The 16489-nt window shown below is 38.1% G+C and overlaps 1 protein-coding gene across 2 annotated transcripts in view; it reads right to left on the minus strand.

Annotated features, from left to right (window-relative positions):
* The window catches only part of LOC143853512 (ARM repeat superfamily protein), a 52240-nt gene that overhangs the window by 4691 nt on the left and 31060 nt on the right, over positions 1 to 16489 (minus strand). For both annotated transcript variants that reach the window (XM_077363307.1, XM_077363306.1), the window contains exons 28-36: positions 14253 to 14342; positions 6320 to 6531; positions 5944 to 6154; positions 5650 to 5832; positions 5336 to 5431; positions 5082 to 5149; positions 4643 to 4994; positions 838 to 1053; positions 57 to 728 (exon numbers count right to left, since the gene is read on the minus strand). In XM_077363307.1, the coding sequence (XP_077219422.1) occupies positions 57 to 728; positions 838 to 1053; positions 4643 to 4994; positions 5082 to 5149; positions 5336 to 5431; positions 5650 to 5832; positions 5944 to 6154; positions 6320 to 6531; positions 14253 to 14342 (2100 nt within the window). The remainder of the gene's footprint in view (positions 1 to 56; positions 729 to 837; positions 1054 to 4642; positions 4995 to 5081; positions 5150 to 5335; positions 5432 to 5649; positions 5833 to 5943; positions 6155 to 6319; positions 6532 to 14252; positions 14343 to 16489) is intronic.

Here is a 16489-nt window from a genome sequence, read left to right on the forward strand (position 1 = left end):
AAATAAGGACATTAACTCAAAAAACTACCAATTGCTCCCAAGTAGCAGAAACATACAGGAATTTTCTCAGTGATGAACCTTCGCACTGTGTCAGCTTTCAGTTTCATCTTTAAATCTGATTCTGTAGCATACTCCGGATATAGCACCATAAGCTCGATAATATTTTCAAGATATGGATTTAGAAAAGAACCAAACTTGTCTAACACGGCTTCTAGGGTGTGAAGAACAGACAATAGAAGAGACTCCTTAAGACTTGAAAGTCCACTGAGAGCCCTATCATTGGTATGCTTGAATTTTCGTACATCATGGGTTCTCTTTAACAAATTCTCCATAATGAGGGGAAGCTCAGATAATGCCCTTGGGCCAAGCGCATTTATCAAAGCACCAGTGGTCCGCAAGCAGCACGAAGAGATGGCCAAGTTATTCGAACCAATGTGCTTTGCAACAGAGGTAAGGCACGTAGTGAAAATTAAATTATTACTTGAAAACACATTTGCCAATACGTCTAATGCAGAAATAGCGGCCAGTGTCACTGCCTCATCTAAATCATCTACATAACCATCCACCAACTTAACAATTTCCAAAGACATTCCATTGAAGGATTCCCAATCACTTTCACCCATATGAAACCCTAGAATGGGTGAGTTCTCATTCAATTTTCTTCTCTCCTTGTGCTTCTTCTGAGACATGTTAGAATTCTTCACAGTTTCGCACAAAAGCCCAAGAGCCTGTATACAAGCACAAAAATAATTGAAAACACTCAATGACGAAACCCAAAGAAATAAGGATACAGGATAGTGATATAAAAGATTTCCATCAAGAGAAATGTCAGTTTACCTTCTTTCTCACATTTCCATCTGCATGCCCCAGTAATAGAGTGATGGCTTTAAAATATGCAGAAGGCACCATAACATTGCTAATGGTCTTTAATACGGTGTGTATACACTCCTTTAGTTCTTTCCTGACACTAGTAGGAACACTTAGTTGCTTGCTTCGGACAACGACAAGTTGCAAGTGAGAAACAACCTGCTCCATAAGTGCTCCAAGGATTCTCTGTAGAATTTACACAATTCATCCAACACCATATTGAAAAAGACAACTCTCAACAGAAAGCTTTGGTAATTTCACAGTGCATGAAATTACATTACCATAGGAACATAACAAACTTTTTTTTAACAAGAAAAGGGAGAAAAATTTATTAACTACAAATAAAATTATAAAAGGGAGTAGAGATTGTCCCACATACAAAGAGACGGGAACACACAAGACTAAAACATGTGCCCACACAAAAGTGAACTTATCCACTGCAATATACTAGGCAAAAGACAGCTCCGTTGGGACTTCACTGATGACCTAGCACTCAACAAAGCCCAAAGGTATTTTTATAATCAAGCATGACAAAACAGAAAGCATAATACACAACCAAAACTTGGAGAACTTTTGACTTGACAAGGGAAAATGTGGTGTGTCAAGCATCAAAGGCTATGAGACACGGTTAGGGGTGAAAGTTGGGACGGGCGAGCAGCGTAAGTAAACTACCCCTTAATCCAGTGTCTTGACACCAACAATACGACGTCATCGAAACCACCTTCCAACTGCCTTCTGAGATTATAATAATCAATGGGTGTCCTTCAACTGCAGAAAGAAGCAAGAAGGAAATGATCGAGAGATCGTGTACTATATTACCAAGCTAAAGAGGAGAGAGAAAGATGGGTGAATGACTCATTGGACTTCTACCCACTGTGGCTCCATGTCCCTCCACTTTCTTTGTTGCGCATATGTCTTGTATTTTTACATTATCCATCAAAACACGCCGACGGACTAACGTGCACGACACACACCCGGAAGGAAAAATTTAAGTTTCGATTTGCACTAAAGGGTATTAGGGTTAAAGGTAAAGAGGTTTTCATTGGGTTCTCTTGGCTGCGAAGGAGAGTTTTGTAACCCTAAACCGAAATAATGGAACTCTTCTCCTGTGGACGTAGGCACACTACCGAAGATTGTTTCTCACATCTTTTCTTGAATTTTGTCGCACATCATTTTTTATCCTATTTGAGAGGATATTTCTTGTCTTTCTGCATTATCCTTTATGGGAAGTTGACTCCATGTCCCTCTATTTTCTCCTTAATGGGAAGTTAAATAAGTTCACGATTTTTAATGGAGATGACTCATTTCTTTGCCATCCAAAAGTTTCTTTAAAGCACGATTACTTTTCATTAAGTTTAGGAATTCTTTTTCTTAACTTTAATCGTAATTTTATTGCAACTACTGTTTCCCTTTTTATTAATTTTTTTTGCTTTTCCTTTTGTACTTTTCTTGAATTTAAGAATCGCCTTTTTGTAACTCAGTTGTACATGTGCGACCAATTTTTATTTTTACCAAGGTTTTTTACATTATTCATTTCTTCAGTAAATTTTTAACTCAACAGTAACATAGCTCAAAAACTGCACTGCTCAAAGCCTCAAAAAACCTAATCGCCATACAAATGAACTTCTACACATTGTGGATTGTTGTCTGTTTATCTGTCTATTTCCATCTCAAATTTACATCCTACCATAGACAGCTCTGATTGGTGCAATTTTTTGGATATGGCTCGCCTAAGAATTTACCTTTTGATCGATAGGTCCACTTTAATGAGCAGTCATGTGTAAAGCAGAGGATGGTCAAGACGACTATATTGTGGTGGGTTAAAAAATGATACCACTCTCCTTAAAAATATTTATTAGCAACAACAATCCATGATATTCTATGGAGTCATCCACTAGGTAGAAAACAAATGGTTGACATATAGGGCTCTTTACTAGAAGGCCATGGAACAGAAAAACAAAAAAGATCAAGATAAGCTTGGGGCAGATTATTTTCCAGATTCAGGATAGAGTGGGTGTTTCCAGCTAAGTTATTGGAGCTTCTGGAAAGCTGGTCATTGGCGCCATGGAAAAGTAAAGGAAAATTCTTTGCCATGTTTCCTTTCTGGCCACTATATGGGTTCTGTGGAAAGGACATAAGGCAAGAATATTCAAGGGCTTCAGTAAAGGTGCCCAGTTCCTCTTCAATATGGTATCGCTTTAACTATATCTTGGGTGAAATTTTTAGAGAGCTGATTTGTATCGAGCTGACTTATGCCGTTGTTGAAAGGAGATATGTTGCAGTTCTAGTGTTGAGCCTATAATAATTGAAAGTTGGCCTTCTCCTATACATGGAGTTTTAAAACTTAATTTCGATGGCTCGAGTATGGGCAATCGTGAGCCCTCTGGCATTGGAGGCGTGTTGAGGGATGAAGTTGGGGTGGTAATATGAGCATTTAGAAGCCCTATCGGGGTGGCAGATGCCAACGGCGCTGAAGTTCGTGCTATTCATCAAGGAATTAAATTCTCCATAACGTGGATTTGAACAGGATTGTGATTGAAGGCGATTCTCTCACTTCATCAAGTGGCTAAGATGTCCACGTGTAGCCCCTTAGCGATTTGCAGCCTCATTTGACGAGATTCAGGATAGATTGGGTTCGGCATCAGTTTCTTTCAACCACGTTAGATGGTCTCCCAATGGGGAGGCAAATAGATTGGCGAGAGATGGAGTTTCCAGGGAGAGTATTGAGATATTTGATTTTCTCCCTCCCTAGCTTTAGATCTTTGTACTATTTTGTTTCTCTATTTCTTTTTCACAGATCATTAATGTATCTATGGGACCTTCCCGCTCTCTTTTTCATTAATGAAATCTTTTACCATTCAAAAAAAATTTACATCAAAATTATAGATTTATATAGGTTTTTTTAAGCAAATGAATAAAACGCAATAAGCTAAAATGACAGCGCATACCAATTGCCACAGTTTGGAGGTTGATAAAAGGAACTTCCCCCACGAATGAGAAGATAACAAAGTTAGGGCAAAGATACTAACAAGTCATGGTGTCAAGGGCACAAGCTACAAACAAGCATTCATATCTAAATCCCAAACATTAACTCAACTCAACTCAACTAAGCCTTTGTCTCAAACTAGTTGGGATCGGCTAATGAATCCTTTAGAAAATTTTCATGAAGACACTAAAATCCCAAACATTAAAAGACACTAAAACGACTAAGAGGTTTCCTAGCTCAACAGACTTGAAATTCACTTCCTGGTGAGGAGCACAAACATCAAGGGCACAAGCTACAAACAAGCATTCATATCTAAATCCCAAACATTAACTCAACTCAACTAAGCCTTTGTCTCAAACTAGTTGGGGTCGGCTGATGAATCCTTTAGAAAATTTTCATGAAGACACTAAAATCCCAAACATTAAAAGACACTAAAACAACTAAGAGGTTTCCTAGCTCAACAGACTTGAAATTCACTTCCTGGTGAGGAGCAAAAACATTAAGGAACCCATGTGAAAAGAATGTGAAAGATCACCGCAGAGATTTTAAGAACCTTCCGCAAAGGAGCTAGCTCTTTGACAAACTTAGGAACCAAGAATTAAAAAGAAAGGAAGACTGGGTTTTTTTAAGAAAATTCCTTATGTAAATTGTGATTAATTCGCTTTTGAGCTGATTGAAGAGTCAAATCATGTGGCATTGCAATACAAGGATTTTTGGTGTTATTTAAGAAATACAATGAATACTAAAAAGAATAAGTGCAAGGCAGCAATGAGCATCTAGATCAAGTACCTGAAGGTCATCCACATCTTGAGGAGAGTCGAGCTTGAAAACCAATTCAGTATCTATCAACTTTTGTAGAGTAAATTGCATTGCCACTAGTAACTCAGCAATTTGTTCCTGGCGTTGATTACCAATTCCAATTTCTTGGAGAAGCATAACCAAAGATGGAAGCCATATCGTGCACGAATATTGCTCGCATACTTGTACAGCAAATCTGTATTCCCATTCTCTGTGAGTTCCAGAACCAAGAGATGCCGAAGCATACATATTTCCATCAGAGCTCAATCTACTTGTTCTCAAAACCAATGACCGGAAAAGTAGAACAAGCAATGAACCTAAGCTACATTTTTCACCCAATGTCCTACATAAGACAGTTAATCATGTCAGCATATTAGTGTGCAGAGAAGGAACTACTTTTACAAAAAATTATAAATTATATCAATAATACCTTAAAAGGTAAACCATGAGAGTCAGCCTTCTGTGCTCAGAAACTTCAGGAAATACATCTATAAAGATCTGAAAACAGCATCCAGACAATTGGCAGAAGACTCAGAGGAATAACAATAATAAGTTCACTCAGAAGCTTGAGAGAAGATGCTTGCTGTTTATCCCATTATTCATAGCGATTGCTATTTTTTTTTTATGACATAGGGTATCCCCACCGCATTTTAGGGCGGGGCTAATTAATAACGGTTTCAATACCTGAAGGAGTTTTTCTGTATTTTCTGTCGTAGATAGCCAGAATGGGATTATTGTCGATATCAGGCCCTCAAACACACGTTGAGAATGACTGTCACTCTAGGACACAGATAAAGAAAATGTGATAATTAGAATAGACTTAAATTGATAGACATAAAAGTGGAAAACTCAATGCAATTTTATTTTTTAGCAACACGTTGAGAATGAATGTCACTCTTGACTTATTTTTTCTGAGTCTAGTTGTTTTTGAGTAATCCAATGTCAGTCATGCAAATAACTTAGTACATATGGAGAAGTCTGTAAAAATGATGACCAACCTGTGTTATGGCTGACTCCCCAATCACAGTAAAGATGTCAATGACATGCTCTAAAACCCGGTCAGGAATAACTTTTGCAACAGAAGTTAACAACAATAACACATAATTGCGAGTCATTACATCCTTTGTAGTACGAGCACACTCAACCAACAGATTCACATTAATTTTATTAAGTATGTCATCCTGCAAACAGAAGACCCACCGTTCAGATTACATACATACATAAACATGTGGGTTTGTGTCTTTGCAAACTGGTATTTTAACTTTTAAAAAAAAAAAAAAAAAAACCTATACCTTCACATGAAGATCAGATAAGAGTGAAGCACAGATGTCTTCAAGGATTAACAATATTGTTTGCTGAATATAGGCCACCAACCCACTGACAGTTTCAGCAATATCAGATGAATTTTCGGTTTGTTGTTCATCTTGGTTAACAAGTGCAAGAACCCAGTCACCTTTGAAAAAAAATCCAAGAAGCCTAAATAGAGGCTCTATTAGACAGTCCCTGTGAATTCAAAATAGATCAAGCTTGTCTGAGAATAAAACCAAGTGATGAAATAGGGTTATGACACTACACAATAATATTCTTAATCTAAAAGGCATATACATAAACTTAAAAGCCTAGCTATTTTAGACACAGGCACTTTTGGATTTATTACTTGAGACAAACCTGCTTTTCATATCTTTCTTCAGTAGTAAAAAATCAAGCAGAGAGCAGAGAAAAGAGAGTGTGCCCTCCCCTTTACTAAATAAACAATTACGTAGGCCAAAACGTTGACTCTTTGTTGGTTTTTTCCTCTTTGTTTTATTCAAGGAACCAATTCGCCAACCTTCTTGAGCAAGAATTAAATCAAGAAGCCTGCTCACAGTAAAGCAACTAACCTGCAACACTCAAAGGCATAACTGTAAGTCTCCTTATGATAACAAAAACACATTATTAAAAGTAAACCATGTAATATCAAATAATTAATCGAGGATCATCTATTCAGTTCTTAGTCATAAAACTTTCGCCCTCAAGAAACTACCACCAAAAAAAGGATGACACCTCATATGCTTTAAACAAGTAGTCACTAATATGGAAAAGGAGGGTTCCTCCTAGAAAGCACTCCAAGACTAATTGCCAATTTAACAAAAGAGAGACCATTCATTATTGTAAGCCAAAGCATTTTGAAGAAACATTTAAATTTAATTAGAAGAATTCAAGTTTCATGGGGCACCACATGTTGAATATCGTCATATACATACGAAAAAATAGAAGGTTCGCGTCCCAAATTAACCAAGTTGGAGGGACAAAATACCCGCTGAAGATCAGCAAAAACTTCCAATTCCAAAAACATGGAAGTAGTTCATAAAAGTCGTGATTTCTAGAGTAGCATTTTCTCCCAAGCAGCATTGGAGTTGGCATAAAATGTTTGCCAATGTATGCACATTAGGTGCTTGAATATTTCGATTTTGGCTGCTACCAAAACAAAATCCATTTGGATTTGGAAAACACCAAATTTCGCCAGAAATTTCAAGATTTCACTCGATATTTTGGGATTTCGTTAATGTTTCGGTCGAAACATTCAAAACATACACCTTTTCAGATAAAAACAAAAAGAAGAAGCAAAATTTATGTCGAAATGTCGACAGAAACCTTGATAAAAATCAATTTCACACGCAGAAAAGAGAAGAACAGCGAGATTCCTTTAAGATATTTCTAAGAAAACAACTAAAAATAAAAAGAAAAACCAGTGGTGAAGAATCTTAACTGAATTTCGGTCGTGATTTCGATTTTGAGCAAAATTTCGTACCGAAACCGAAACACATTTCGGTTTCGCTGATGACCAAAACTGAAACCGAAATTTAAAACCATGGGAGAAACCGGTCTGGAGAAGCAATGATGGTAGGGAGGCGTTTGTTCCCTATATTCTATCCATTTGAACTTTGAGAAACCTCTGTACCATTTTTCTTTTCAAGCATGTTTGTAGAGACATCAGTGATCTGTACCATAACTTACACACACTTGGTTCAACTTCGTACAATAACCATTTTTCTTTTCAAGAATGATTGTAGAGACGTCAGTGATCTGTACCATAACTTACACAAACTTGGTTCAACTTGGAACAATAACCCATAGGGTTAAAACAGAGGTTGATTAACATGTGGACATTATAAGAACTCAAAGTGGCAAAGAAACCTAGTTTAAGAATAAAAAGAAGTACGCAAGGGAAATAAGGAATTGTGTCAAGCACAAAAGGTACAGCTAGGCCACTTACACTAAGAAAAAAGAAGCTTACACACATTATAACCTCAAAGCATATGCACAACATATGTCGAAGCATGTAGGTTCCAATATAGCCAGCAACATCTACTAACAATATGTGTTAGAATCATTATTCTCCCTTTAGACAGGAAATTTACACAACAACGGGGTCTATAAACATACAACCACAAAAATTGCAGCCTATCCCCAGTATGGAACAACAAAGATTGCAGATCTCTGTGTGCAGTCAAAATAAGTTTGTAAATAGATCTCAGGCATTTGAGTTGTCGATTGATTTCAATAAGTGGCCCCACATTAGAGCTATAGTTAAGTCCCTTTATTCCCTTAGGGTGTATTTGGATTGCGGGAATCGGGAATTAATATAGCTATCACATTCCAATCCAATTCCAACCCCCCCCCCCCCCCCCCCCCCCCGGTAAACAGAATAACGATTCCAATTCTAGTGTTTGTGTAAGCACTGGACATCTACTAACAATATAAGTTAGGATCATCATTCTCCCTTGAGACAGGAAATTTACACATCAAGGGGGTCTATAAACATGCAACCACAAAAATTGCAGCCTATCCCCAGTATGGAACAACAAAGATAGCAGATCTCTGCATGCAGTCAAAATAAGTTCATAAATAGATCTCAGGCATTTGGGTTGTCGATTGATTTCAATAAGTGGCCACACATTAGAGCTACATCTTTTAGGAGGGGAGTATATGCATTTTAAGAAGAGTTGCAATGATATTTTTTTCTGAAGAGAAATATCAAACAACTTGGGAGGCACAACTTGGCCCTTTCCAGTCCATTATTGCTGTTCTAGGGTTTTGCCAACCCTAGTTAATCTACTCATTTCTCCTCTAAATTTTGCTCGACTGGTGTTACTTGTTTTCATTGTCGCTTAGTTGGAAGATGATTGATCATCCGATCATATAGACATCAAATACAGAATCTTTACCAATAGCCATCATCATGTTGGTATTAGAGCAAGTTCAATTAGGAATTTTTTCCAGTTCGTGATCATGCCTCCAAGATGGGATGTCGAGCAGCAGCACCATCAATCGATCCTCCACTGGGCAAAGGAGATTAGATGGACCAGCTGAAGAGACAAGTTGAGTTATCGACCCAACAAATGGCGGAACTAGAGAATAATTCAAGAAGATGAACTTTTGAATTGGATGAGTTCACGTGGAACCCATTCCACAATCATGCAAATCCTAGGGAGACGATTGTGTGTGAAGATAGAAAACGGGGAAAAATTAGAAAATCGAGATTCCAGAATTCAAAGGAAGCCTTCAGGTCGAGTAATTCATTGATTGGTTAAGAACTAGAGAGGGGATTTTTAATTATAAGGTGATTCTTGGCGAAAAGTAAGGTTTTAAATTCCACCAAAACCAACACAAAACGACCGAAATATTTCTGTTTCAATCAAATCGAAACAGATACCAAAACCATAATGCTTATTGAAACCAAAATCAACACTAAAACCAAAACCAGAAGTGTATTAGTAGTATACTATATTTGTAAGTATTACATAATTATATTTATATGAATTGCATGTGAAATGTGGTGTATGCATTATGTATAAATATTCATATGGATTACATGTGAAATGTGGTATATAATGAATTATCGGATATGTGGCACAAAGAATGTCACTAGACATTCGAAGTTGTAAAACCATTATAGATGAGTGTCTGTATTTGTGCTTATTCTAGCATTTCTTGAAGTTTCATATTAAAATTCTATCATTTGCATATGTTTTCATACATTTCGTTATTTTACATGATTTCCACTGAAATTTCCATGTGAAACCGAAATGTTTCTATTTCTAAGGCAACCAAAATCGAAACCGAGACCAAAATTTAAAACTTTGGTGAAAATAAAGTGAAGATTATAACCATTCGATTGATAAGAAGCACCTCAACTTGGTGGGAAAAGTTGAAGTTGTGCCGGGAAAGAAGATGAAAGGCAAAAACCAATGACTAAGAGAAGATGAAGAAGTTAAGGGAAAGCTTTCTTCCACATAATTACGTTCAGACAATATATCAACACCTACGTAGTTTGCGACAAGGAAATAGTTCCGAAGACGGGGAAAGCTTTCTTCCACATAATTATGTTCAGACAATATATCAACATCTATGTAGTTTGCGACAAGGAAATAGTTCCGAGGACGATTATAAGGAGTTTCATATATTGGAGTCTAGAAGAAACATGTTAAAAGTGATGACCAGCTGATTGCATGATTCACGGGTGCCTTACGACCTAGTATCCAAGATGTTTTGTACGTAAACCCATTCTGGTCAGTTTACGAGGCCTACCAACGAGCACCGGTCATAGAGAAACAGCAAGCTAGCTGTACCTTTAAGAATGGAATTGTTTCGAACAGCCGGCTATGTGGCAATACAAAATGGGATCAAGGAGTACAAGACATAATATCCATTGACTGAGAAAAAGGGCAGCGTAATGATCAATTTGGGGCTGTAAGATGTTCTAACGCATCATCGAGACAGATATTTAATGCATCTGGTCCAACCACACCACCAGAGTCCCGCTCTGGAGTTCAATGCTTCAAGTGAGGGAAACCAAGACACAAATCTTCATACTTTCAAAGGGTGTCAAAGAATTGTTTAGATAAGGGGAAACAGCTGCTGATTGAAGATAAGGAACTAGACTGTGGGAAAGATTGGGAGAAACCAACCTATGATAAGCTTCCCGATGATGATCAAGAAGGCAATGCCTTATATGGTGATCATGGAGAAACCTTAGAAGCAAGAACCTTCCTCATGGGTGTCACTCCCATGCCAGAACCGCGATTCGGCGCTCCTTAGGATGGGAATTGCTCGCAGGGTGCTCCCAAAGAGATGGGAACCGCTCCCATGGGGCTTCCAACATGCTCCTATTACACCACCAGTCCCACTATCACCAACTTCCTTGTATCAAACTCCTCCAACTCTTCAAAGTACTTCAATGGAGCAAAGCACAAAGGCATCTTCAGAAGGCACGAGGAAAGGGGGCACAGAAATAAAGATGGTTAGAAATTACTACTTTTTGACGTACTTAAAATTTGAAAGATAAAAGTGAAGATGGTTAGAAATTACTATTTTTTCTATCTACTTGCATATTGAAAAACATATAAAGAAGACATTACATAAACACTCCCAAGACGCTCCCAACCTCAAACTCTTCTTGACCCCACTCTTCCTCACCTCCGCACTCACTTCGTGCACTTAAGGGAGAAACTCTTGTTATCTGAAAACGTTTGATATATCTGAACGAGCAAAGCTAAGAATTGGCTAAGGATTATCACCTGCCATACCGCTTGTATCATTGGAGATAAGGTATGCAAGATGACCATCAAAGTTGGAGTTGCGAAAACGTATTCTGTCACAAATCTATTGACAAGCACATTTTGAAGACCGAGAAGCATCCACGACCTTATACGATGTCACGGTTCGAGAACGGTAAGAGATAGCAGTTTCACAACGATGCCTGGTTTTATTTTCTATTGGGAATAGATATCACGATAATGTATTGGAAGCATACCACATACTATTGGGATGACCATGGTAGTATGATAGGTATTTGGTTCACCATGGTAGAAGAACACATATCCCTTTTGGAAAGATAATTTCAAAATTACCTTGGGAACTATGAGCGAGAAAGTTGAGTTTAAGCATAATCTAGGGGAAGGCACCGATTTTTATTTCCAAAGCCAACTTTGCGGATGAAGCGGAAGAGTGTGGACATCTATGCCCTAGAGGGTAAAGAAGAAATTGATGCCCCTTTAATTCCAAAGGGCATCGAGTGATTATTGAGACTGCAAATGTGTTTCCAAATCATCTCCCTCGAAGATTACCACCTATGAGGCTAGCCAACACTTTATCGATTTCATTCCTGGTTCATGTGTACCTAATATAGAATGAGCCCGATGGAACACGATGAATTAAACCATCGGGTTATGGAATTGTAGGAGAAGAGCTTTGTAAGAAAGAGTAAGAGCCCATGTGCAGTTCGATCGCTACTCACACCCCAAAAAATGGTTATTGGCATCCATGTGGCGACAGTAGGCCATAAATAAAATAAAACGGTTGGGTATAGCTTCCCCATACCTCGTCTTGATGCTATAAAGACATGTTAGTGGGGAAGAAAGTTTTTTTTCCAAAATAGACTTCGAAGAGTAACGATCATCAAATTTGCACAGGCGTGGGGATGAGTGGAAAATAGCCTTCAAGACCAAGCAAGATGTTTATGGGCGTTGGTCATGCCATTTGGTTTGTCCACTAATCCAAGCTCAGTCATGTGTCATTAATCACATACTTGGGTCAATCATCAGAAGGTGTGTAATTTATTTTGACGGCATTCTTGTTTATAGAAGCAGTGTTGAGGATCACAGCAGGACCTTTGAGATGTCTTAAATATTTTGTTAAGGGAGTATTTATATGCCAAAGGAAATGCAGCTTTGTTACAGAGAAGGTGGTGTTTCTAGGCTACTGTTGACATTGAAATTTTATTTTAGACACGTGAAATTTGTTGCGGACAGCAACATGGTATCTTCAAAAGGAAATTTGTTTGACTAGGAAAAGGAGAAAGCGATTCTAAACTAGCCGACTCCATCCACAATCCATGAGGTGTGATGTTTGCATGGGTTGGAACTAGAAACATCCTACTGCCGATTATTCGGAATTTCAGCACACAGTGATTCAAATAACTGATTGCATGAAGAAAGCGACATTTTAGTAGCCCAAGGAAGCGAAAGATAGCTTTCAACTAGTAATAAATAAGAAAATGTCAGAAGCTCTCATGCTTGTCTTGCCAGACTTCAAGAACGTATTTGAAGTAGACGAGGGAGAGCGGGAGACAACATTGACAGGGATGTTGATGGGACAGGAGATAGATTTAACAAAAGTAAATATTTATTTCATCTTAGAAGCTTCTGAACGTTAAGAATTAAGATATTTACTGCTATATCTCTTTCCTCCTTGTGACTTTCAAAAATTTGCTACCTTGGCTCTATTTTTTCTAACATGATTAATTTAACAATCCATTTGATTGAAATACTCTTCACTTTATGTTACTCATTTAAGGCTTTTTGGAGCCATCAAAATATTTTTAGTCTTGCATAACAAATGAATATATACATATGCAAATACTAAAAGTTTGATAGCACTGCTAAGTATTCTGCACGCACGCACGCACGCGGGCGCACGCACGCTTGAACCAAACAACCGATTATGGGCATTTTAGTACTACTAATATTCAATATATATCTATCATTTTCTGGTTTTGGTTGATTTGTACAATAGAACATGACCTAGTAGTGCTCTAAGGAGTAGCCTTAGAAACACACATGGCAATAGACCAGCCACCCCCGTGAGAACCCATCTAAGTAAGTCATCATACAGTCCTCTTGGTTATCGGTTCAGATGAATTTAACTTCTCCCAAAGGTCAACCAGCTAATTGCGGCAACAACATTTCAAAGGACTCTTAACATGGCCATATATTAATATCCAGAAGGTTCCACCGTCTCCACCATGTCGAACTTATTGTGTGGGACTTTTTTCTTCAGTATGTTCTTCAATATTTACATGATCAAAACATAAACATAGGATGTAGTGATTTCTTTCAATGTATGCATTTATGTAGAGAACTTAAAATTAAGCAGTTTAGTGGCACATGAGTAACTAAAAATATGGCTTCTATAAACATCGGATTACATGTATGACTTATTGGTTAAGCAATTCACATGAGTAATTAAATATGCATTTATGCCCATAAAAAACACAGATAATAAGAAAGGGATGCAATTCATGTCTTTCACTCTTCTCATTTGCCCCGTGAATTAAATATGTAGACAAAACAAAATGGAAAGAATCAGGCCAAAATGGATTTACTATATCATTTTCCAAAGAATGCAAACCAGGTTTCATAACAACCATAGCGGGCGTTCCTCACTCTTATTTCAATCATAATCTAAGTTTCAGGCCAACCACACACATACAGTATGAATGGCAGGTAAAAAATGAAACAGTAGCACACAAAAACAAAGAAATTCATGTTGTCAACTTCAAATGGAATGTGACCTTTAAAACAAGTATTTTAGTTTAGGAAGATGAACTGATTTATTTTACTCCAACAATAAGAATAAGTACATAATAAGAGCTTTAATGAAAGTGTGTGTGTGTGTGTGTGTGTATCACACCAACCTTTTTTGCACTAGCACAACTAGCCTTAATGAACGTACACATCTTTGGCGCCATAGATAGTACCCAATAGGTTCTTATCTAGGTTACACGATATAAATTATAATGGAAACCATAAATTTTGATATAGAAGAGGGAGAGACAAACATTTATTTGCAGAAGAGCTTCTCTGGCTGCATTTTGTATAGCGCCATTATCATTTCGAAATAATATAAGAAGGTCTTGAACTAGTTCATCCTGGTAAAAGACAATAAATTATGTGAAAACCCAAACAATTAAACAGAATCAAGAAATCAAGAAATGAACCCAAAATTCATAATTGTCACTTCAATTTAATAACATGCATGCTATGACCATGTCATAGGACAAATGCTCTGGAATCGTATTCACAGTAAGGAAAGTCTAAACCCACTAAAGAGGAGTGGATGCAACTAACAAGAAAGAAAACGTGTGGCAAACAATTACACTAATCACAATGGCACCCCAATATACAACTTGTTGAGGGCATTAGTGTGACAATATCCATGTAAAAATTTGACCACAAGGATGACAAGCGAAATCCATTCTCAGTAACTGAAAACCAATTCAATGTCACATCAAAAGCTGGTATTGCAACATTCGACAGTCACGGGAAAAGATGAACTAAAAGCATAAAATGATCCATGAAATCCACTACAAGCAATGAAATTGAGCATAAGAATTCATTAATCACACAAACAGAATACTATTTGTACGCCATAGACAAAGTAACATATGGTTAAAATTTGTCAATTAATTGTGTGAACACTTTCTCAATTTCCCAATTATGTAACCATAGAGAGAGAGAGAGAGAGAGAGAGAGAGAGAGAGAGACCGCCAGCAGGGAAGGGCTCAGGAGCATGGAAGTCTCCCTGTTCGGCTAAGGAAGAATTTGAACGAGAATACGTTACAAAGTTGGCAATGGCACGGAGGTGAGATTCTGGCTAGATGTTTTGTGCGGCAAAACTCTACTGAGTGCGGAATTCCCACTGTTATTCAAAATTGCGACAAGACTAGAAGCTACGGTATCAGACTATCTCGTAGAGAAGTGGGCAGAGGGGCAGAGGTTTCTGCGATATACGTTTACGTCGGGATCTTAAAGAACTGGAAATACAGGATATTCAAAGGATTCTAACTCTACTAGAGTCGACATACTGTTCAATTTATGGGGACGATGAGAGGGTATGGATTCCGGAACCCAAAGGTGAATTTACGGCAAAATCCTTCTTTGTGATCTTAAATGATGGCCAACCAACAACAATAAGGCGCATATGGAAATCTTCAGCACCCCCGAGTGGTGGCCTTTGGATGGACGCTGGTACATGAGAAAATTAACACGTGTGACCGCTTGAAGAAAAGACATTTCAGTCTAGCAAGCATGTGCATCCTCTGTCAGAAAAATGAGGAAACATTGGTTCATTTTATGTTGCATTGCCCATATTCATATCAATTGTGGTTAAGGGCGATTGGAGCTTTCGGAATGTCTTGGGTCACTCCTGCCTCAATGAGTTCCCTTCTTAGTTGGCAGAGGGGGACCTTTCAGTGAAACAGGTAGGGAATTATGGTCGACCTTCCCCTATGTTATAACCTGGAATATATGGAAAGAACGAAATAGACCGATCTTTGAGGAGAAAAGCAAAACATTCGGGCACCTTGCAACGGATATTAAGGTAGAAATAGTCTCATGGGCTAAGGTTAAGAGGCGAATCCCTTATGGGATGGGAGATCTCATAAGGAATTGGTGGTCAGTTATATGGGACAAAGCAATCAAAATGAAGCCCAAACCAAAATGGGTGCTTGGGTGGCACCGCCAAATGGATGGTTGAAACTCAATTTTGATGGCGGCTCTCTTGGCAATCCAGGAATGGCTGCTATTGGGGGAATTAATAGAAATAATATAGAATCCACAGTTATGACTTTCTCCGGACCGGCAGGAATTTGCGATGCAGATGAAGCTGAAATCAGGGCACTTCTTTTCGGTTTGAGGTGGGCATACGAGAACAATCAGCGTCCATTAATTGTTGAGGGAGATTCCACTAACGCACTAGCATGGGCTTCGGGTTCCTCAAGGGGACCTTCGAAATTGCAGGAACTGATCTTGATAGCGGAAGTACTGGACTTGATAAGACTCTTGGATCCTAGGATTGAGCATCGTAGGAGATCGACGAACGAGGCAGCCGATAGCCTAGCAAAGGCAGGATCCCAAAGGGAAGAAATATTGGTTGTATCTTTTTTGTAAACCCTAAAGGGAAGAAATATTGGTTGTATCTTTTTTGTAAACCCTACTGGGACTAAGGACTATGATCCTATTTGTAATCTCGGGAGGGGGGGACACCTTGTCCCAACCATATTATAATAAATTGGCA

Source organism: Tasmannia lanceolata, unplaced genomic scaffold (assembly GCF_043159265.1).
Source record: "Tasmannia lanceolata isolate RefF3 unplaced genomic scaffold, GAP_Taslan_0.1 ptg000019l, whole genome shotgun sequence".
Taxonomy (NCBI): Eukaryota; Viridiplantae; Streptophyta; class Magnoliopsida; order Canellales; family Winteraceae; genus Tasmannia; species Tasmannia lanceolata.